Source organism: Microtus oregoni, unplaced genomic scaffold (genome assembly GCF_018167655.1).
Source record: "Microtus oregoni isolate MIOR12 unplaced genomic scaffold, Mior012 000032F_ref0000030, whole genome shotgun sequence".
Classification (NCBI taxonomy): domain Eukaryota; kingdom Metazoa; phylum Chordata; class Mammalia; order Rodentia; family Cricetidae; genus Microtus; species Microtus oregoni.
The window spans coordinates 4,327,111-4,351,673 of record NW_024543091.1 but is presented as its reverse complement, the minus strand read 5'-3'; the positions used below and the strand labels follow the sequence as shown (position 1 = coordinate 4,351,673).

The 24,563-nt window shown below is 42.6% G+C and overlaps 1 protein-coding gene across 2 annotated transcripts in view; it reads right to left on the bottom strand.

Moving 5' to 3' along the window:
- Positions 1-24,306, bottom strand: part of Lca5 (lebercilin LCA5) — a 47,742-nt gene extending 23,436 nt beyond the window's left edge. Inside the window, exons 1-4 of one of the 2 annotated variants that reach the window (XM_041679639.1) lie at positions 24,108-24,306; positions 8,535-8,618; positions 3,809-4,164; positions 156-685 (exon numbers count right to left, since the gene is read on the bottom strand). In XM_041679639.1, the coding sequence (XP_041535573.1) occupies positions 156-685; positions 3,809-4,007 (729 nt within the window). In that variant the 5' untranslated portion in view covers positions 4,008-4,164; positions 8,535-8,618; positions 24,108-24,306. Of the gene's footprint in view, positions 1-155; positions 686-3,808; positions 4,165-8,534; positions 8,619-20,218; positions 20,282-24,107 lie in introns of those variants that run through there. The other variant, XM_041679640.1, reaches the window with a different exon arrangement.
- Between the last annotated feature and the right edge of the window lie 257 nt (positions 24,307-24,563).

The following is a 24,563-nucleotide window of genomic DNA, read 5'->3' as shown; positions in this document are numbered from 1 at the left end:
CTGGCTCTGTCTTTGATTTCTAGCTCAGAAAAAAAAGTATTAAAATTCACTTTCAAGTCTAAGAGAAGGCCAAAGTGCAACGGGCTGCTAATCAGAGCCCCCAAAATGTCCCGTGAGCACCAACCACAGAACAGCATGGAGGCGGACAATTTTACCTTAATTTTTCTCTCGGTGTCATCCAATTTTAACTCGGCCGTAACCAGTTTCTTGGCCAGATCATCTCGTTCTGGGAGGTGTCTAGCCTCGGAGATCTTTTTCAGTTTCTGTAAGGAAAATTTGGTCCTAAATAGTTCGCCTTCTGTGTCTTTCACCCTTTTCTCTGTCGCCCGTTCTTTCTCCTGAGATTTTCTCAGGCGTTCCTTGAGCGCAGTGATCTCATTGTTATGACGCTGTATAAGCTGAGAGATTTCACTCTCTGCATCTTCAAACTTATTCAATGCCTTCTCCTGACGAAACTGGAGACTTTTCAAAGCCTTGTTTTCTTTGAGCAGCTGGGATAGCTTGACCTGCAGTTCAGACACTTCGTTCTGCAGCTCGTTGATTTTCAGAAGCCTCGCAGAAAGGACCCGCTTTGTCACGATATCCTGATCTCTCCGAAGCGTCTCTCTGTTGAGGCTTTGGGACCGAAATCCCACTCGGGTTCCCTTTTTGCTGGGTACAGCCTTAGGGCTAATTTTCCTAAGGGCTAAAAACGAAACGGTGATAATGTGAGTGAAGGCCACACCCACGTTACTATTCATCCATCCAGAACAAGTGCAGCAACAACAGCCTTTAACCCTAGCACTCGGGAGGCAAAGATCTCTCTGAGTTTGAGGCCAGCCTGGTCTACAGAGTGAGTTCCAGGACAGGCTTCCAAAGCTACAGAGAAACCCTGTCTCAAAAAAAGATTTTACAGGCTAGGTGTGGTGGCACGTGCCTTTAACAACAGCATTTGAGAGGCATTTGGGATCTCTGAGTTCAAGACCAGCCTGGTATACACAGCAAGTTCCAGGACTATACAAAAATTAAATACCAGGGTTTCTTTAAGGTCTTGATACGTTTCTCTTAGGAATCTACAAAGTGTTTGTCATACAAGCACAAGGACCCAAGTTTGCTCTCCATAATCCACATAAAAAAAGCTAGCCACTGTAAAGTCCGGTGTGGTGATGTGAGCTTGAAATCCCAGTACCGTGAGTGTGAGAACAGAAAGATCCCTGTGGCTCCCACAGGCCAGCCAGTCTAGTCTAATTGGGCAAGCTACAAATCCAGAAGTTACTGTCTCAAAATCCACAGTAGATAGGTCTAGAGAGATGACAGCCAAGGTTGTCCTCCACCCTCCACATACACATACACACAAGACACACACAGAGAAGCATATACAAAGACATACAGACATATAAATAAAATAATTGTAATTTTAAAGCACATAAAATTCTTAAAGTATACACATTAAATTACAACATTTCTCAAAATTCTTAAAGTGTTTTCATTAAAATTTATTGAGTTTAAGCCTCAGGATATATATATATATACACCTACTCTTTAAAAGAGGGATCTAAAAGCTTATCAAAAGGTTAAAATACAAAAACAAACTAACTACCTCCAAGTCAAAAGCCCAGGTCATCTCATTCTCTGCCTGCTGCCCATGGATCAGAAGGTAAAGTTCTCTGTTAACTTCTCCAGCACCATGCCTGCCTAAGTTCCACCACAGTCCTACCATGATAAGAGGCTAACCCTCTGAAACTGTAAGCAAGCCCCCCCCCCCAGTCAAATGCTTTCTCCCATGACAGTTGCTTTGGTCATGCTATCTCATCACAGTAAAAGGACAGGAACCATGACAGCAGCTGGTATCCGGAGCAGGAGTGTGGTGGTCTTACCAAAACGGTCCCCACGGCCTCACATCTTTGAAAGCTTGGTCCCCAGTTAGCAGAACTGTTTGGGAAGTATAGGGAGGGGTGGCCTTGTTGGAGGAGGTGTGTCACCAGACCCAGTCTCTAGTGCTTTACCTCTCCCTGCCTGCCTGCCTGCCACCATACTCCCTGCCATGATAATCATTGTCTGATCCTCTAAAACTGGAAGCAAGTCCCCATTATATGTTTTCTTTTATAAGATTGTGTGGTCATAGTGTCTCCTTAGCAATAGAACAGTAACTAAGACAGGAAATTAATTCATTGGGTCCTGTTGCTTGGACTAGGGTAGACAAGTGACCTCAGACTTCAATTGAAAGCATCACAGAGCAGAAAGCCAGGCAAGCCAGAGGGGAGATTTTCTGACTGCTGCTGGGACTGTTTTTCACTGATCTGATTCTCAGCAATCTTCTCAAATAAGGTAAGGCTCACACAGTTCCAACTCCTTAATGGGGAGTTTCCGGGAGAGGAACAGAAAATTAACACACTTCTTGCCAACAATACCCTACATATGTAAATTATCCTTAAGAATACCAGGCATTGTCTAAGGTTCAACTTAACAAGAGATGTGTGTTATATAGAAGCTTGAGACCATGCTCCCAACTAATTGTAAGACCCAGATTCAGAGGAAAGTTAAAAATCAAGATGATATGTAGAAAGAGAAAAAAAAGAAAGAAACAAAAAGAAGTCAAAAAGGAATGGCAATCAAACAAGAGAAGCACTCAGAGGCCAACAGATGGACATCCTGAGACGCTGGTCTGGGTGCATAAAAAAGTCGCTCTCATGCGGATACTCATTCTTTGCCATTTTCTTCATTATTATTATTATATTGCAGGGGACGTGTGCACATTTGTAGATCAAAGGGCAGAGTTGGAGTTCATGGAGTTGGGTTTCTCCTTCCTCCATGGTTTCTGAGTCAAACTCACATCATCAGGCGTGAGGAACAAATCCCTTTTATCCGTTGCTAAGACACCTCTTTGTAGTTTTTAATGTGTAAACATTACTTTTGAAAGCAATTATTAATGCAAATTTAATTACACCCTTTCTTAAATGGTCCAACAGCTGTCACCTACAAAAATAATGAATATGGTCTATTTCCATCAGATGTGGGTATTTCATTATATGGTTTCTGTTTTCTTCTCAGCCCCTAACTTCCTGCTCCCTAGCTGGCAGCAGCAAGTCTCAATAAGCTGCAGTGTTGTCAGAACTTGGTACATGGATCAATGTGTCATGATTACCTCGCCTGACGTAACGTATTGTTCTACACCACTTTTATAGACTAGAGACTTTGTGCATTCTGTTGCTCCATGAAGTCGGATTTTCCTGTCCCAGAAATTTATTAAAATGAAGAGATTTCTATAACAGTGCGTAGCTCTGCATGCTCCAGAGTAGTAACATTCTAATAATAAAATTGTGTTTGATAATAATCTGGTCTCCTTTGAGTCGGTGAAAGGCAAACAAACTGAACGGTGATCCAGGGTCCTAAGGCATCCCTAGCCTAAGTTGCTTGTTTCCAGAGAGCACTGTGCTAACCACATAAGGGCAACAGTGCGGTCAACGAAAATGCCTCATGACCAGTTTATGTCCCTGCTTTCAGTGACTGTAAAAAACGACACAGAAGGCACAATTGTTTTGCAGGTTTTGCCTTTACAATAAGTGCCTCTGAGATCACAAGAAAGAGGGAAAATGAGCAGTCTTCTGGAACATTCCTTTGTGTGATTCAGACATAACAATGTTACTATATAACAATGTATACAAGTAAGCAATGCAACAGTTATGGAAACAAAGCCCACATGAAAGGGAAATCAGCTCACTCGTGCACACAGCAACATACACGCCAGGAGAAAAGCTTCATTCACACGGGGTTTACCGTGCTGCCCCGGAGGTCCCAGTGCCTGGGAGCATTCACAGCAGACACTTACCTTGGTGATATACCGGGTTGTCTGAAAACTGTCTTTTGGGATTCTTCCCCTTAGTAGCTGGACAAGGCGGCGGGTTGACAGGTGATGAATGGCCAGAAGACTGTGGTGAGGACCCAAAGTCAGACGAATAGCGAGAGTAACTGTGCTTGCCAGCTTTTCTCTCTTGATCACTATCTGGACTTCTGGCTCTCTCCCCCATTGTTGGGAAAAGTGACCTCCAGTCACATAATTTTACAGATTCATGAAAATATGGAAGAGTATTTCCGTAGCCTTGGTATTCTGGTACTATTTACGAGCTTGTTTTCTTCACCATATGTCTGCAGTCCGCATCAGTAGACACAGCTATACTTTATTCCCTATGTTGAGAAAAGAGAAAGAAACGGACTCATCGAAGGGTCATGAAACCATTTCTCTAATCAAAACAAGAGTGACTAAAGGCAAAACAATCTACAGCAACCCAGGATAAGGAAGAAGCTGTCATTTATGCTTTTATAAATTAATATACATATTTGAAATAAGATACTTTGTCATGACCTAGAAAATAACATTCCTTCTGAATAAGGTCAACTAATTTTTATTTGTCTTTAATCCTGAGAATTAGAAACACAATCCTGAAAATTTACAAGACAATAATGATCAAACTGCCAGTATTTTCCTATGTGGGGTGTGGCAAAAACCAACCAACCAAACAAACAAACCCTAATAAGAAAAATAACTAGCCAGGTGGTGCTGGCACATACTTTCAATCCTAGGATTTAGAAAGCAGAGGCAGGTGGATCTCTGGAGTTCGAGACCAGCCTGGTATACAGAGAAACTTCCAGAACAATCAGGGCTACACAGAGAAACTCTGTCTCAAAAAACAAGGAACAAAAACAAAAAGAAAGAAAAGAAAAATTCCCAAGATTGACTACAAAACTGTTAAACAAAAGAATGTTTTAAAAGTTTAAAACATATTTGATGGAAAAAAATCGACCTTGGCACATAAGTACCTCATAGAACCCCTTAAAAACAAGGTAAAAAAATTAAATGATAAAAATAGATAATATTCCCAAAAAGGTAACACACATTTTAAAGCTATTATATAACCAAAGATGCTTCATTATAGTAACAATGTGGCCAGAGATACCAAAATCAAGGAGATTTTGAGAGGAGAAATTTTATATTTAATTTATTTATGGCTTCTAGAAATTGGATTTTTGAGAAAGGTTTGTAACCAAAGATAGCCTTGAACTCATGGCAAGCCTCCTGCTTCCACCTTTAACTGCTGGATTACAGGCAAAAAACATCATGCCCATTTTATCTATGCTTGTGATAGTTAATTTAATAACTGCATTTCTGGGTCCCCCCCCAAAAAAAACTAAGTATGAGGAAAAGTAAAAATGCTTCATGTAGTAGTATTCATGCAGCTTTTGGGTTGAGGGTGCTTGTTTTGGCTTCTGAGACGGGGCCTCACTGTAACCTTGGCTAGCCAGGATGTTCTCAAACTAAGAGATGCACTGGCATTGGCCTCTGCCTCCCAGTGCTCCCAAGTCTGGATTAAAGTATGTGCTACCATGCCCAGTTTACAACGCAACTTTTTAATCTAGAAGTAACCTAAATAAACAAATGCCTAATTTATCACAGATTAAGAAAAGGACTGGAAAATCAATACCACACACATCCTTGGGAACATATAAAACTGTTGTGTTCAAGGAAACCTCTAACTAGTGAACACCACATATCTCAAATGCACACATCCATACTGAGTACTCGTCCCATCCAAACTCAAGAACTCAAAACAATCTGAAAAGCAAGGAATGAATCAGCACCCAAACAGAGCCTGCTGAGCAAATGAATTGTAGATTCATTCTCTCCCCCCCTCCCCCGTCTCTCGTTTTGCTAATGCAATGGAAAAGGGCTACTTCTATAATGAGAATAATTCCTCTCTTCATATATGAAGATGGGGCCTTATTGATATTCCTAATACATGACAAGATATGTGCACAAGGCAGTCACTGATACTCAAGAACATGATAGATAGATGACATGACCAGAATGCCACCAGGAAGGCACTGGCCTTCTAACAGACTGTAGGCTACTGGGGTAGTGAGGATGATCGCGACTCTCTCTATATCCTAGGAAAATATCTAGGAGATACTAAGAAATGAACAGAGTGAGGGCGTCACACAGAAACGCACCACTGGCCTAGCATGAACAGCATGTGTAAAGTCATGGCGTGCAGAGGAAAGTGCCAACAGGTAACGGCACGCAAACCACAGGAAGTCTGCAGTACGGGATAAATACAGTTTGGAAGCTTTGTCCCAAAGCTCAGGTTGATGGTGGCTTTAAGAGACCAGATTTATACAAAGTAATTAGGTCAGGAGAGTATTACCCTTGGGAGGAATTAACCCTGGTCTCCCACGATGAGTTCTTGAGATGGTGTGTCGTTTATACAAAACCAAGCCTAGACCAAGCAGGATTCCACACCTGTCATCTGAGCTACCAGAAAGAAGATCATGAATTCCAGAGCAGCCTGAGCAAGTGGGCAAGGCTCATTCTCAAAGTAGAATAAAGGGGTGGGATCCAACTCAATAAAGGGGTGGTCAAGAGCTTCTCCACCACAGAAAACAGAGACCTTATATTCTTGTGGGGGCCATGGATCAGGTCCAGCCCCTGAATTCCACGGCTTCTTGTCTCACCGTGTGATCTCCACCACCAAGGGCTTCCATCATCTGCCATGAGGTCCTCACAGGGAACCAAAGAAGAGCAGCTGCCCAATCTTGGGCTCCCAATCTCTAAACTGTGAGCAAATAAACCTTTCTTCTTTGTAAGTACTCAGCTTCGGGTATTTTGTGACATGACAGGAAAAATATATAACCTTTTACTTTAAAAAAAAAAAAGTACGAGGCTAAAGCAAATGTTTAAAGAAGCGCGTTCTCTAGGGGTAATCTCTAGGGGTAGGCCGGGCAGTGGAACTCTCAGCCACGCCAGCAGAGTTCTACAGTCTGCTCTATGAGGTCAACGGCTCCCTGTAACAGCACGTAAAATGTCACCGGCGTGACGAGAGAAAAGGTGTATTTAGTCTTAATGCGTTTAAATTTTAAATCAACATGTGCAGGTGGTTTTCTTACTGAAAAAGAGCTACTGGGAAAGGGGGGCAGAATTCAGGGTCAGTAGTGGACACTGCCTCTGTTTACCTGTTTACAAACTGGACTTCAGAAAGGATGATTTGGGGGAACTTAGATATTTAAAACAAATCCTATAAAGCAGGAGAAATTAAATAAATGAGGTAAACTGAGGTAAAATGACAAAGACATAAAGTAACTAGTTGAAATTACTTTAAAACACAACTTGAAGGGTAGAGCGCAAGGACTGACATGTGAGGTTGTCCTCTGATCACTCACACTCCCACCCCCCCACACATACACACACACATACATATACATACACACACACTCACATACACTCATACACACACCTACTCACACACACACACACACTCATACAGACATATATACACACACATACACACACACACATACACACACATACACTCATACACACACATACACACATACACACACTCACATACACTCATACACACACCTACTCACACACACACACACTCATACAGACATATATACACACACATACACACCCACACTCACATAGACATACACACACACATACACACACAGTAAAATGTTTTAAATATGTAACAAAATCAAATAACAACAATGTGGAAGGCTGGTCAGGCAATCTTTGTTGGTTCTCTTACCCCCAGACTAACAAGTGTAGCAGGGACAAAGCAAGTGGGAAGCTGTTGTACTACTTGGGCACTGGAATTTCCAATATGGAAAAAACAAAATAAAAACAAAAATCTGCTTATATGAGCTCTAACATTCTTTTTTGTTTCGTTTTGTTTTTTAGACAGGGTTTCTCTGTGTGGCCCTGGCTGCCCCGAGACTAGCTCTATAAACCAGGCTGGTCTTGACCTCTGAGATCCGCCTGACTCTGCCTCCTGAGTGCTGGGATTAAATGTGTGTGCCACCACTGCTCAGCTGAGCTCTAACATTTTTAAGTACAAAATCTGAGACAGAAGCATCAACATGAATGTATTGTAACTTTCATCTTTTAAGTTTTTTTAAAAAAAACTATTTAATATCTATATCCACTGATAAATCCTAGAAACAAGAAAAAAACTAGGCCAACACACCCACACATTGTATCTAAATATCCGTGCCTTGTCAGCTGTCTCATACCGTGTCTGAAGGAGGCACATAAGCTGAACTGAAGAATCCAGAGGTTTGGGTACTTTAGAAAGCAAAGACGTCATGAGATGATGCTGAGAGATTCTGAAAGGCCTTATGCGCCCTTGAAGAAGTTCTTAGTGGTCAAAGACTGAACACTTTCATCATTTATAAAGATTATATAAGCAAGCAATTTTTAACACAAGAAATATATTGGCCCACAAATTCATGAGACACTAAATAAATCTCCAAACAACCTTTGCAAGTCCCTCCGGTGGAACCAGGCTTTTACCTTGCCTATGCTGCCAAAGCTGTCCCTCAAACTAACAAGAAATAAAACATTTCTTTATAGAATCATTTTTAGCAAATAATGGAAAAGGAAATATTAAAATCAAGATTAGAAGTCTGACATTTTACAACCACTAATAAAACAAGGAAACAAAGCGATGACCATTAATGGTGAGAACATCACAGGAAAGAAACACGCAGATACGCACCCACTGAGAGGACACTCTGAAGTCGTCTGTCCTCCTGCCCGGTGTTCAGTCTGAATCCGGCCAAGCCTCCAAATACAGTGCAATCTATGGGAAATGCAGGCTATGTCAATTGTACAATAAAATGCCGTCACGAACAAACTGCAAGGAGAACAAACTGTGAAGAGGCTGCCTGTGTAGTGAGTCTACAGCAACAACAACAGATTGCAACCTGTGCACGCCATTTCAGCTTCTCTAAGCGAACGTAAGACAGCTGAGCAAACTTAAACACGGATTGTGTACTAATGTTAAGGAATTACTGTGGGCTTTGGGGGAAATGCATTCGTGCCATTTGTATTTGTTATGAACTTTATGAATCTTCACCTTTTAAAGACATTTGTTCAAATACTTCAAAATAAAATTAAGTGATGTCTGAGGTATGCTTCAGAATAGCCCAGAGAAGCACAGAGATGGAAGGTCACCAAGAGTTGGCAACTGTGTGAACAAGGTGGTGAAGGAAACATCTTCATTTTCTTGCGACCACTGCTCCTCTGAATGTATAGGGAGCAGGAGAGTGAGGAATGGAGACAATGCTGGCCCTTGGCACATGTTAAGTACACACTCTACCGCTGATACTTTGATCTGAGTCTGATGTATTAGTGCCTGCCAATCTCAGGCTGTTAAAAATTCATTAATGGATCTGAAATCAACAATTCTAATGGCAAAATAGAAAAACAAAACACAAATCAAGTCTGGAAAGAGGACTGAGTCAGAAAAGGGTTTTCCATGCAAAGTCTTATGGCCTGAGTTTGGGTCCTAGCTCCCATTTTAAGAGCTGGTTTCAGTGGCACATACCAGTATTCCCAGTGTCCACCTCTCCAGCTGGCTAAAATGAGGCAAACTAAAGCTTCATCCAATAGCCAGCTTTATTCAGAGCATCAGACAATTTATACTCCGAGGGTGAAAAGACTCACGTAAGTATACAATCACAAGGACAAGCTGCACGTGGTAAAAACGTTTTTCCATAAGCCACAGACACAATAGCAAATTGCAATAAATAATCCGAAGTAAACTCACTATCTGCTACACCTGGGGGGAGCACAAAAGCACATTCCAAAAACAATTCTGTGTTTTGAAGAAACTGAGGTCACAATACTCGTGTCTTTTTTTCTTGGAGTTTTATCACAAGTACTTAGAATTCTCCTCTCACAGAACCATTCTTGGACCATTTCAACATCCCAACACTGGAGCCGCAGAGGCAGGAGGATCCCTGAGGCCTACTAGGCAGTCAGTATAGCCAAAACGGTGAGCTCCAGGTTCTCAAACAGTAAGGTAAAGAGCAACTGAGGAACACACAATGGCAATCTCTGGTCCCTCATATGCACACATACACACAGCAAAAATAATTACCAGCCTCATTTGTCCCTCTGCCATCCACACAGTGAGTCTGTTAATAGCAAGTGCTAAAGAACTGTTTTAAGTTACTATCACATCAATAATTACCTTCCATTTAAATGTCAATAGTGTTAAAGTTGATTATGTAAGATGAAGATGCATTCTATTTTTTATCTGCATACCAGAAGCAGCTCCCTGGCCTCACCCATCTAGACCATCAGGGTGCCAGTCAGCCATTCTTGGCAAAGGGGAAGAATACACAAAAGCGCATTCTTCCCTCCTCCCAAGTACTTTCAGTTAAACCACACGGACTTCCTACACCCCATTATCCAACTCCTACTCCCCATAACAAGTATTTTAAAGGGTTATACTTTTATGCTTAGTCTCCCTTCATCCATAGTCAACTGGGTCCAAAATTATTAAATGGGAGACTGCAGATAGAACACACAACTTCTAAACTGCACACTGTTCATAGCACCACAGTAAGGTCTGTATCATTCCACTCTGTGCAGCTTGGGGCATAAATCACCTGCCTACCCAGAGTATCCACACTGCACATGCTACCTGATCACTACTCATGTAATGTCTGGCTTGGTAATCAGGACAGCCCCACTGAACCACAATGCTTATGTTTAGGCAACCTGTACTGTATTTAGCAATGGCCCACTAACAGTGACGTTGCACTCTGGATATATAAAAAGATGCCAATCTGCTGTTAAGTGGAAAAGTTGAAAAGTTCTTTAGTTTTAATTATTTAATTTTATTTGATGTGCATTGGTGTAAGGGTGTGAGACTCCCTGGAAATGGAGTTACAGACAATTGTGAGCTGCCATGTGAGTGCTGGGAATTGAACCCGAGTCCTCTGGAAAAGCAACCAGTGCTCTCTTAACTGCTGAGCCATCTCTCAAGCCCAAAAAAGAAAAAAAAAAAAAGAAAAAAAGAGACTAAAACCCATCATACAAGATACTTCAAGAAAAAGACATCTACATAATTTTATTATAGTATTTTGTAATTGTTCTAGTTAATACTGTTATTCATAATGACTAGCTCATTAGGTATATTTTAGCCTAGGCATATAAACTAGGCAAAAACATAGTACAGAGTTTTTCACTATCCTCAATTTCAGGTATCTGATGAGGGTTGAAGAACATATTCCCAAAGGACAAAAGGAGCTACTGTATACTATTCCCTGAATTACTATCTTTGAACCATGAGGATTTAACTCACTCTTCATTTTAGAAAACGGCCTCAACATTCAGCTATGTGCTAATTTTACAGCCTTTTATTTTAGAGCATTTAATTGGCTTTTTCTTGCTGAGAGTTTTAAAAATGCATGATTGTTACTACATGTGTAACAAATACCAGCTTTTATGCTAACAATAGCCTGAATTCACACCATTCTTCTTCTGGCATTTTCCTCGTGTTTCCTACCCTGATGTAACCCGGTTACGTTCCAACCTGAGAACACTTCTGTTCTAATGGCACCATCAGTCCTGACCACACTAGATCTTCCAGTTCATGGGGTCATCTTTATTAGTTCCAGTAATCATATACTGGTCATATCCTTAAAAGGGCTGTACAGTTTAGCGAGGAGAAGCTCTATGTCTGAAGTTCTATGTAAAGCTTGGGGAGAGGATGCTCTATTTATGTTAGAGAGGAAATGCTCTATGTGCCGCTTAGGGAAGGGGAGCCCAAAGTCCTTTTCTGTCCTCATACTTGACACTTTCAGAGGTTCTGAATTCCAGGTCAAGTCACTTTCTCTAGAACTCTTGGAACACTGCTCCTCTGGTTTTTACTTTCAGTGTGGCCTGGGAGTCACTTGTGATGGTCATTCTCTTATTAAAAACATCTCAGCTTCTATGGAAAATAAAACTCCCCCCTGTGTAGAATTAGCCTTCTAGCACAGCTATCTAGGTTCCATTCCTGTTACCTGCAAGAGGCTGTATTTCTCCAGCACCACATCTGCCTGCACACCACCATGCTCCCACCAAGATGATAATGGACGGAACCTCTGAATGGTAAGAGAGCCACCACAGTTAAATATTTTCTTTATAAGAGTTGCCATGGTCATGGTGTCTCTTCGCAGCAATAGTAACCCTAACTAAGATAAGCAGTCATCATCCTAATCCAACAGCTAATTTCTATGCCATTCCACTGAACCTATGGCATTACTGCCTCCCTTCAAAAGCATTCTCTTTTCTACCTGATGCCCAAATGCTTGAACACTCAGTGTTCCAGCCACATTGGCTTTCTTCCCTTTATCTTGACTCCCCACTTAGATCATTTCTAAGTCTGACTTTCAGACTCAAATATCCCCTCTTCCTATTCGATAGGTCCTTTCAAATTCGCATTGCTAATCTAAATTAGACAAAAGTTGTTTAAGCTTAACTTAAGCTAAAACTGAACATATCAAAAATGTTGATCCTTTATGAGGCAATTGACAGTTAACTTGCTAGTAGTTTAGCAAATTAACTACAACTTACCAATTTTAGTAAAAGCAAGAAGGTTAGACATATTTTTTAACTGGGCTTTGTGAGCCTGAATAGACCTTAAGTAAGGAGAGAGCTTTTGTTAGACTATTTAGGCATCATAAAATAGGAATATCTTGGTTTCTGATGTTCTGTTGTGGCCCTAGACAGAGCATAATCATAATCTGATGATCGGACTTTCCAGCTCGAGGCCCCAATCAAAACCCTGCCCTCAGTATACCAAGCAGCAGTTCCCTGGAGCTGCCCTCTCCAGACCCTGCCCAAATAAAGCCTGCTAAGCAGTGGTCCCACCCCCAGAGGTATTTAAAGTCTGGCCCATAGATGTCCCCTCATGGTTTCCCCTAGTGGCTTCTTTTTTCTTGGGCTCACCCACTAATGTTTTGCTTAGATTAAACCTGAATTTATTAATTTGTTCTGATCTAACTATTGCATTGGTGGAGTTATGTAGACAGAAGTTTCTGTCCTGCCTGGTCCTGCAGTTGTTCAGTCCCAAAGAAACACACAGAGGCTTATATTAATTATAAACTGTTTGGCCTCTTCGCTTAGGCTTATTATTAACTAGCTCTTACAACTTAAATTAACCCATAATTCTTGTCTATGTTTAGCCACGTGGGTTGGTATCTTTACTCAGTAAGGCATTCTCATCTTGCTTCCTCTGTGTGGCTTTCTGCCTTTCTTCTTTCCAGAACTCTCCTAGTCTGGTAGCCCTACTTATACTTCCTGCCTGACTACTGGCAAATCAACATTTTATTAAACCAATGCGAGTGACTCATCTTTACAGCATTCTCCCACAGCAGCGTTACTCACTACCCTGGGAGTTCTACCTATCACACATGTTCAAAATTAAAGTGGCTTCCTCACACCCCTGACTCTTTCCTATTTTGCTGATCTCATTATGGTGACTCCTTTCTACTAAATGTCTCAAGTTACAAATCTAAGATCATCCTAGATCCTTCTCTCTGTACATCCCTAAGTCATTTTCAAAACCGGACAGTTTAACCTCCAAACTCTGTGGGGTAGATCTGCCTGCTCCTTCCTGGGGTAGATCTGCCTGCTCCTTCCTGGGGTAGATCTGCCTGCTCCTTCCGTCTGTAGGCCTGCTGTCCCATCTGCATCACCATCTTCTCTCAGCTGGACTGCTGCACTCACTGCTGACAGCCTACTTTCATTCCCACAGCTAATTCTTCATGCAGCAGCCAGAAATAGCAGCCGAGAGCAGAGATTACACAGTGGGGCCTCCCTGCTCAATCCACTTCAAAGACTTCCTAAGGCCATCAGATTCCTTAAAGTCAAACCTGCCCAAAATTTGGTGCTCTGCTTTCTGCCCCAGCCTGGTCAAGGCACAGCTCTCATCTCTTCCCCAGGCTAAACAGCCTTCTATGTTCCCCACCTGCCAAACCTCGCACTGCCTTCATTCTCCACCTAGAACTTTCCAACAGAAGCTCCCTCACCCTGGCTTCAGTACAAAGACCACCTTCTCAAAAACACTTCAAATGAAGTCTATTACAGTGGGCCCAGTCACTCTATTCTACTGGTCTGTTTTATCATCTATATAGGCCTATTAGCACTGGAAATACTATTCTATTTCAGCAATTTTTATGGCTTTATTTGAAATAACTGAGAAATCTAATAAAGCTTTACACAAAGAAAAGTTCACCTGCATTTACATCTATAATTTGTACATGACTAATATTGTTGGCTTGGCGACAGGGTCTTGGGTAGCCCAGGCTAATGAGAAACTCACTGTGCAGCTAACGATGCCTTCATCCCTACTACTGCCTCCCAAGCAATGGGGTTACAAGTGTGACCCACACGGCTGGCTTAGACATATTGTTAAATGAATGGATTGCCGCTTCTCTTAAAAGAGAAAAAAAAAAGATATATAACTTAAAGAATCATAGCAACAAAATGACTCCTAATGACATTCTACTACCCACAGAGCAATGTCTCACTCAGCCATCATCAGAGAAGCTTATTCCTGCAGGAGATGGGAACAAACACAGAGACCCAGAGACAATGTGTAGAGAGTGAGAGACCTTGAAACACTCAGTTTGAGATGGGATGTCTCCATCAGATACCCTTACCCCAGCCCACCCTACCCCATGGCTCAGGGAACACTGTGGAAGAGGAGGCAGATGGGGGTGGAGGACAATGAAGCAAGGCCATCTAAACCCAGCAGGACCAAAGCATAGATGAACTCATAGAGACTGTGGCAGCATGTACAGGCCTGAACAGGTCTGAGCCTGACCGGGTCCCAGCACCGACAGGGTAAGGGAACACAGCCCCATCCCTAGCCCAGAAGCTATCTCCAATTGAAAACTGCTCGCAAAGGAAACCTCAATTCTCCAACAGAGTTTCACTGTGTCTATAAACCACTCTGGAGGGCAGGCCCCATGCCCAGCAGCAGATGACAATTCTGGAGTCCTCTGTCTCATTGCGCTTTGTCAGCACTTTTGGTTAGTTTGTTTGTCTTACGGGTCTTTGTGTATACCTTATTCTTTTCCTGTTCTGTGTTTTTATGCGCTTTCTCTGTGTGTGAATGTGGGTGTCTCTGCAGCTATGCGCTGCTTGTGATTTTAATGGCTCTTTATCTTCTATTCATTTTGTCCTATTCTTGTTTTATATGATTTTGATTATATGACTTTGTTTTATTTTACTTCGTATTATTATTAGATACCTGTTCATTTTCTTATAAGAGAGAGAAAGAATGGGAGGGGAGGAAAGAATGGGAAAGGGGAAAACATAATCAGAATATATTGTATGAAATATATTCTTTTTCTTTTACATTAAAGAAAAAAAGATGTATAACTTAACAGAACCCTGAAGATTTATGTTCTATGTGTATGTTTCATCCTCATTTAAACTAGTCATTGTGGTCAGGAATAAATCAGTTTTCAGATGTTTTATCTGTTTCTGCTGTCAATGAGGGGTGGGATAGAGTGGTTTATGTAGTTTATTATATAAAAAGCCAGCTAAAAGCAATGTGTGTGTGTGTGTGTGTGTGTCTTGCTAATTCAATCTCTAATAGTTACCTTCCTAACAATGGCCAAAAACACTACTATAGCAATGCCAAGAAACTATCAATTTCAAAACATTTCATTTAGTATCTGAAAGTAAATTTCTTTAACAAGAATCCCCAACAGTACAGGTTATATATTCCTAACTGGTCAGGAGATAACATGCCAAGGACTCCTTTAGTGCTAGAATGCCTTCCTTATGACCAGGTCTCATGGATAGTAAAGCAGCTGAGATCTGCAGAGACACTGTGTACAGGCATTAGTATCACAGTGATCACCGGGCTCATGCGAGCCTATGAACAAAGTGTATAAAACCAAAGTGTTGCTAATCCCCCAACAAAAGCCTGCACTGAGTTTCTGTGTATAAAACATCGCTCCCTGGTTACTCCTGCTGCTGGTAGGCAACAGAACAAAAGAAAAACCTGAAAGAAACTAAGAGTGACAACGGGAATTAAGGAGCTCTATCTCTCAAGAATGACGAGATGACGGGAAAGAGCCACAGTGCTGCCTTCACGCTACAACTGCAAATTCTATAGAGAACTTCAAAAGATTAAAAAGAAAATGAAAACCCATACTTTCCTCGTTCTATTTACATGATTCTGCTATAAAAAAAACTTATTTTAGTTTCACAGAATCCTCTCTTCCTTAAATATCAAACTATGTTTTTTTAAATAAAACTTTAAAATACTAAGAACTTTTTTTTTAAATTTATTTATTTATTAAAGATTTCTGTCTCTTCCCCGCCACCGCCTCCCATTTCCCTCCCCTCCCCCAATTAAGCCCCCCCCCATCAGCCCGAAAAGCAATCAGGGTTCCCTGTCCTGTGGGAAGTCCAAGGAACCCCCCACCTCCATCCAGGTCTAGTAAGTTGAGCATCCAAACTGCCTAGGCTCCCACAAAGCCAGTGCGTGCAGTAGGATCAGAAACCCATTGCCATTGTTCTTGAGTTCTCAGTAGTCCTCAAAAGAGGAACATGGGATGTACTCACTCATATTTGGTTTCTAGCCATAAACCAAGGACATTGAGCCTTTAATTAGTGATCCTAGAGAAGCTAAATAAGGAGAACCCAAAGAAAAACATATAGGCATCCTCCTGAATATTAACCTTCAGCAAGCGATGAAAGGAGACAGAGACAGAGACCCACATTGGAGCACAGGACTGAAATCTCAAGGTCTAAATCAGAGCAGAAGGAAAGAGAGCACGAGCAAGAAACTCAGGACCGCGAGGGATGCACCCACACACTGAGACAATGGGGATGTTCTACTGGGAACTCACCAAGACCAGCTGGCCTGGGTCTGGAAAAGCCTGGGATAAAACCGGACTCTCTGAATACTAAGAACTTTTAAACTACATTGGATTTTTAAGTATGATTTTATTATGATCAGTCAGACCATAGCAAGTGCTAGCGTTCTCACCTCTGGCAAAATCAGCTTCTTTTTATAAATAAATAAATAATCAAACAAGCATTTTAAAATAGCCAAATGAAAGCATAACTGTAGTACATATTCCCAAAGTTTAGTCAGTCAGATGAAAATACCACGAATGTTTCATCCATTCATCAGACACTTGTTCAACACCCACCAAATGTCAGGCATTGTACACTGAGTAAGTTACAAATAAAAAATGAGGAAGAGACCACATTCTCTCACATTAATGAACTCTGAGCCAACAGGAGGAAAAATAATGCAAAAGAATTCAGCTGCTGAGAGAAAAAGGAAGTCGAGGCGATGAAATGAGATCCAAGATTAGTGCCAGCAGAGCACTGGGAGTTTCCACAGGAGACATGCTCGGTTTCTGTTTTCAGGTATTGCTGAGGTTAAGCACAGTATAATTGGGGGGAGGGGAGAGACTGGATGGGCAGCAGCAAATTCTGTTACTAAAAGCAGGCACCTGGTGAAGAAGGGCTTCTTCCAAGAGAAATAGCAGCACCTGTAAAAATAAAAAGGTTAGCAAGGGCTGGGCACGGTGGCCATGCTTTCAACCCCAGAACCCAGCAGCCTGGACCCTATACCAAGTCATCAAGGGCCAAATAACAAAAACATGGCATACCCTCAAATTTTAAATAGTACAAAGCATGTGAAATGCAGATCATCAGAACTGAGATATATGACAGCTGGAATATGTTGGTGGGACTTCGGTGTTTACCACTACCCCACTCTTAGCCATGATAGGAATCAGCCTAGAGGTCCACCAGCAGAAAAAGCCATAAAGAAAACAAGGCAGATTACACAGCGGAAATGCATTCACCTGCAAGTATGATATTGCAGGAAAGTGGATGAAACTGGACTGTTCGGTGTTATTTCAATAAGCTGTACACAGAAAGACAGATACTTCGTGTTATCACATATGTAGAATCTAGGTATAAATTTATACATGATGAGAATGTAGGAACAGGTCTAAAGGAAGTGAGGCAGAAAAAAGAGAGGGCAATGAAAGTCATTCTCATTGTATAGTAACCAAAACTCTTACACATACCACATGAGCTTTCGAAAATTTATTACACACGCACAAAAAAACAAAAAAAAACCTTTAATAATCTTTTCTATATTGGTTATGTGTTGAAACAATATTTTTGGATTATTAGGTTACCATATCTTAAAATTAGCTTTACTTGCTTATATTTTTATATGCTTACTGAAAATAAATGTGCTTCACATTATATTAATATTGGGCAATCTGGTTGGAAGAGAATGCACTGGCTGTGAGCACCAGTAAGTGATGGCGAGACTGCAAGCACAGGAAGACTTCTTATGGAAACAAAGAGTCCCCAGGGAGATTAAAGCCCTCAGACATGACCTTTACAAAGGGCCATCCTAACCCAAGAAATGGAGATTTGTACAACAGTAACATAACTAGAGATACAGGGCTTCAAACTGATGCCAGAGCTATTTAGCAAATCAAATAAACTAGAGTTGATGAAGGATTGAATGTGGACTATAAGAAGAACCTGAATGAATTTCAAGTTTTTGACTTGTAAAACTGGATGCAAATGATACCACCCAGTTGCAAGGGGTTTGTCAGGAAAAGGTAACCGTTCAGTTACCAGACATATTGAGTTTAGGGTGCCTGTGGCCAGATTAATCTGAGTGGAAATACCTAAATCTGCCTACATAGGAGTTGGAGAGATGCAAAACTGGGGTGTGCTAATAAGTTATAGATGGTAGAAGCCGAAATGCAGGAGCTAGCCAAGAAAAGGATGGAATGGGGGAAAAGGGTAGATTAAGTTGTGGTGGGCAGAAGAGGGTGTCCTCCAAAGTTGGCAACAGAAAGGAGACCCAGGAAGGGACCGTTTGAGTCTTCTGGCAAGTCTTATGGAATTAGTTCTGTCGTGTTAAAGAGACAGCATCAGCAGATTTTTGACATCTGAATGACAGTTTATCAGCTTAAAGACTCCAAGAACACTAGCCTTTCCTGTCACACATCCGAATGGACTCCGTAATCAATATGCAACCAAACCCAGGATGAAATACTGTAAATGATAATATAAAACAGAAGTGCATTAAGAGACTAGAAAGAATAATACAGGCCGGGCGATGGTGGCGCACGCCTTTAATCCCAGCACTCGGGAGGCAGAGGCAGGTGGATCTCTGTGAGTTCGAGACCAGACTGATCTACAGAGCTAGTTCCAGGACAGGCTCCAAAGCCACAAAGAAACCCTGTCTCGAAAAACAAAAACAAAAACAAAAAAAAAAAAAAAAGAAGAAGAAGAATACACGGGCAAAATGAAATCTCCATTTCCCTTTTTCCTCGATGCCTGTTACTGATTTATTCATTACTATGTGTATGGGTGTTTTGCCTGAGCGTACGTCTGTGCACCATGTGCATCCCGATGCCCAAGGAGACCAGAAGAAAGCGTTGGATTTCTTGGAACTGGAGTTACAGACAGTTGCAACCTGTCATGTGGCTGCTGGACATCAAACCTGAGTCCTCTGGAATACAGTCAGTGCTCTTAAACTGCTGAACTCAATGACGACTTTTGACCCCAAAGACATCTAATCCTAAATGCACGATTGGGCATAAATAAACATTAAAGTGGTCAAGCGTACTCTACTTGGGTGATGGATGAGCTTGGACCCTCAAACTCCGGGGTGGAGATGAGGGGCTGGTCCGTGACAGAAAAGACACAAAATCAATCCGAAAAGAAAATCTACTCTCATAAAACCTTCCTCCACACCCCTCACCCATTTACCCAAACATTGGTACAATACCTCAATAAAATTAATCCTCGCCACGAATCTGCTATCCACCGCACCCCTCCCCTTCGGGGGTGGAGAGGGCACACTGCCGCTTGTAACTTGTTACCAAGAGATGCCATTACTTTTCAAGTGAGGTGAACTGGCTCAGTCCTCCGCACTGAGAAACACTGTCCCCCTTGTTCACGCCACGCGGAGCAAAGCATCTACCCCAACCCAGCGCAGCTATGTCAACAGGTAGGTTTTGCTAACTACCTTTATTCGTCTCATTCCATCCCTCAAGGATGAATAAAAGTAATTCACAGCCTGGGAAAAAGTGCCTTGCCCACTTAAAGACAGTGTAATAATAATAATACCCTGTTCCAGAGCCTCTGAAAGGCTCCACGCCCACCGTCCGGATCTCCACCAGCCTCCAGAGAGTTCGTTCTGGTAACTCTGGATCCGCCAGCACCGCACTTTCCTCCTGCTTTTCGGGGCTAACAAACCCCCACGCTCCTAACTTTCTTCTGCTCCGTCCCAGTGCCGCATCAGCCGCCCCGCCCCACCTCACCCGATCCCCATCGTGTCCATCCCCCAGCCGCAGACCTCTTATTTGGCCTCGGCCAGCCCCTTACCCTCCAAGCCGGCGCTGCCTGCTCCTGCCTGGATCACCCACCAGATCCCCGAGCCAGACCGACAGCTGCGGCCCGAGGCGAGGAACACACGGACGCTGCCGACTTGCGGCTGCGACTGGGGAGTTTGAACTCAATCACTATTTGGGACTTCGGCTGTGGGCGGCGGCTCGGCGGCCTCGGCTCCCGGGCAACGGAGCGGAGGCCCAGCTTGCACCGCGGGAGGCTAAGGCCGCCGCCTCTCCCAGTTCCCATTGGCTGCTGACTCCATGAGCCCATTCTTATTGGCTAGTATGCCGCCAAAAGGCGGGATGACCGGGTGAAAGGCATCAGCCATTGGTCGGCCGCAGAGCCCAAGGCTGCGAGCCGCGAGGACAGTTGCTGCCCTGAGCCCGGCGCCCACGGCGGACGGAAAGGATGCCAACCTTCCCGAGGAGGGCCACCGGCTCTGGAAGGGATCGGTGTAAACTGGCTGCTGGACAAAATCCTTGGAAACTGCCTGATTTCTTTCTGAATATTTTGGGTTTCACTATAAAGAAATTATAATGTACTTTTCAGGCTCCGTTGAAATTGATCTGTAGGAGGGTGTGAACTTAATACATTGATGATGCTCCTGCCGCGGGATCTGGGCCTTCGTGGACGCGTCGTGAATATGATTTGAGCATGATTTTTAGGTTCTGGAGCGAATTTGAAGATAAAGGATAATCAGAACACATTTGCACAGATTTTTTTTTTTAAGGAATATTCCAAAGTGCATGCCAATGAGCTAAGAGCGACTGGATGGCAAATTTTCGTTTTAACGTTGACGGTGCACACTAAACAGCATTAATTGCGGTAGGCAAAGAAGCTAAAAGGAAAATAATCTTTTCACGGGAGCTTGGGAGCTCTCTGAGCCTTTTCATCCAGATGGTTTTAGGCTACGCAGTTCCTGACTGAAGACTGTTAGTGTCTCTCTGGATTTCAGCCTCCATGTGCAGAGAATCGAATTCTTGGACACAAATATGTGCCCATGAAAGATCATCGTTCCCAAAAGTTAGGTTTTTCATCAAATACCATTCTTTTAAAAAGTTATGTGTGACAGATACCTAAAATTCCAACATTTGTGGGACTCAGGGGTATCTCAACTTCCATCGTTGGGTGTATACGTAGCAAGATCATGTCTTAAAACACACACACAAACCATAGAACCATCACAATTTTTATGTTTTTTATCTAGATATATGATAAATAACAAAGTTCGATAATTAAAATCTGGAACTTCCTGTTGGTATTGCTTTAAATCTATTTATCAATTTCTTTGTGTCCTGGATAGATAGGTTGTTAACATATAATGTTAAGTTTTAACGAACATCTATATTTTAAAGAAACCAAATAGCTTAAGAAAAAAAAAAACAGAATTCAGAGTAAGGGTCAAAGCAACTGAAGACCCTGAAGGTGGGCTGCTCTTACAGAGCAAACACTCCAATCTGGTTGTCATTTTCCATCTTCGTGGTACTTGGTGCTGCTGATTATTACACTGTACAAAGGATAAATTTTTAAATACTGGGTGACATGAGTGATTTGCTGTGTTAGTGGGAAAGGAAACTGAGCCACGTAGATATTCACTAGTATCTTTCTTTCAAATCAGAGGGTGAATCACTGATAGCATCTGAATATGGTAGAACTTATTTCAGTTGCGGGGTGGACTTTGCATCTGTGTTAAATTTTAAAAAAAAAACACGCCCACATCAAAAACCGAATATCACATGTTTTTATAGAGCAATCTGGTGGAGTTCCTTTTAAATTTAAGACGATCACATAATTAGAAGTTTTCCAGTCTGAAAAACCAGAAAATTCAACTAATTTTTTTAATCCTTTGATACATCTTAATTGGGAACAACCACATATCTTAAGTATTCACAGTTTGCGCCCGCCATAGTACCTCATCCTGGACCTTCACACAGAGCTGACAGAGGAAGGAATGATGGGTAGCCGGCTTCTGAAATGGAAAATGATGCGGGGAGTGGACATCCTTATTCCAAATCTGACCTTGCCTCTTACCCGCTGTTTGGGCAGTGACAAAGTTTTCTTTACAGTTTACTATCTTTTTGTTTGATAGTTTTTTTCATTTTTCCCCCTGTTTTTGGAAAGCCAGAGACAGCGTCAGTTACCACCACTCTCCTGAAATGAAAGCTGCAGATTGAAAACACAGGAAGCAGATTCCCATCAAGGAACTGCTTTCTGTGCAAGGGCAGGGGTGGCGCGTGGCAGGGAGGGCTGGGTACCTGTGGATTGAACTTCTGTGCACTTCTGCACTTGTTCTCTCTCCTCCCTCTCTCCCTTTCCCCTCCCCCTCCTCACATACACACCTTCCAAGGGGGTTCCAATGAATTTGCATAGCATAGCTGAAAATGGAAGAAACCATGTCTAAGGTCCTTCTCATTTTAAACAGGGCGGTGGTTACATGCACACACCTCCATTCAGACAGACACACTTGTCTGTTTTTAGCCAGGATTGGTATCTAATCAAGACCAAGAAAGAACTCTGAGTTCAGTGCTGTCCATAGACTCATACGCTGGTGTTTGGTCCACATTTATAGTTTTCACAGCATTGTCAGGTTTTCATAAATGAAAATGAACAGATCAGTTCAGCCATTCAGATGATCTCTAATGTTATCTTTTCCTCGATACTAGACCTTTGTCTTCAAACAATATCTTGTACAGGATTCTGAAGCTGAAATCAGGGCTGCCCTGCTTGGTTGGTTTGGGACTCTCTCCCCCTCCCTCCCTTCTCACCCCCCACCCTCTGTGTGTGTGTGTGTGTGTGTGTGTGTGTGTGTGTGTGTGTGTGTGTGTGTTTACTTTTGCTAGTTTGGTTTGTATTTTGAGACAGAATTTCACTCTAAAGTCCAGGCTGGCCTCTGACCCGCCGCAATCTCCCTTCTCAGCCTCCTGAGTACTGAAATTCCAGTCCTGTATAAATAACCAGGCCTTCCTTGCCCTACAAAACTGCGGTGGGAAAAGTGAAGCCCCTAGCCATGCAGCATCTCCCCAATATGGTGGCTCTCAATTCTCTCAATCACTTAGCAAATCCACGTGCAAAGGGCAGGTCCGACCCAACCATCACCTCAGAGAGATGCTCAAATCCACCTGCAGTCGGCATAGGAACCGGCATGGGTGCGGCACCCAGTACCACTGCGCGTGGTACTGGTTCCCCAAGGCGCATTGCTGACCTGGCAGCAATGTGATCAAGCAATTGACCTCACACTGCTCTGCTCCCAGAGAGACACGGTGAAGATGTTCATGCCACAGAAACGAGAAAATTGTCACAAATCAGAGTTTTTCCCAGAGCCAATTGTTAGCCCTTATTAGCACACAGCTTAATCCGGGGATCCCAGAGTTCTCTCGTCCTACTCCCGCAGCAACCTGAGGAAGGACGCGCTGCATTTTGATACGAAACAAAAAATTAAGTTAATAAATTAAAAAGTAAAGCTCAATAGAACTGTGCTGTTCATGAATTAGAACTTCCTAGTCCCCCAAAAGCATTTTCCCCCCAGAGGTATATGCCATTTCCTATTGTCCAGTGGGTGACCGATTCCTCTGATTCAAAGCCATCACTTAAAGTGGAGGATTGTTTTGAGGATTAATTTTTAATAATAGGCAATCTAGTTAAGTAAAAGCTCTAAGGGTTAATTTTTAAATGTTTAAGATCTTACACGTTTCGAGTGACTTCAAACTAAAGCCCGAGCATTAAACTAAGGAGTGACTGTCGAAAGTGCCGCCTGCGGAGCAAGCGGTTTGGTCTACCTTCTCCCCGTCTCCCCGGGTTTCTATTTGTGGTTCAGAAGGTGATGGAAAGGACGCTGACCACAATGCCGAGGTCGCCGAGGTCGCCGCGGCCGCGGGTCTCCCACCTGCACCTCTGATTCATCTGAGCCGCCACGGTGACGCCGCCTTTCCTCCTCCTCCCTCCATCGCTGCGGCTCTTTGTGGCGCAGCGCCGCGCTGGGCTCAGGGCCTGGCCATGCCTGTGGTGCCGGATGCAGCAGCCGCCCTGCCCTGCGGGTCCGCGGCCACGGAGGAAAAGCGAGCGGTCTTGCAGCGTTTGGACTTCAATCCATTAAAACGATGCATGATTTAGTTCTCAGGTGGCTCCCAACCAGAACGTTCAGATGAGTGAAATCTGGAAATAAATCAACTTCAATTTCCCCCTTTTCTTCGGTTTTTAACTGTTGGCCTGCCTTACTAAATATAACTGATTTTTCCCCCCAGCACCTGAAATTTTTTCTTGCTAATTAAAACAATAGGAAAACAGTTTTGGAAATAAGATTCCATAGGAACACAAACTATAAAAGACATTTTCAGTTCTC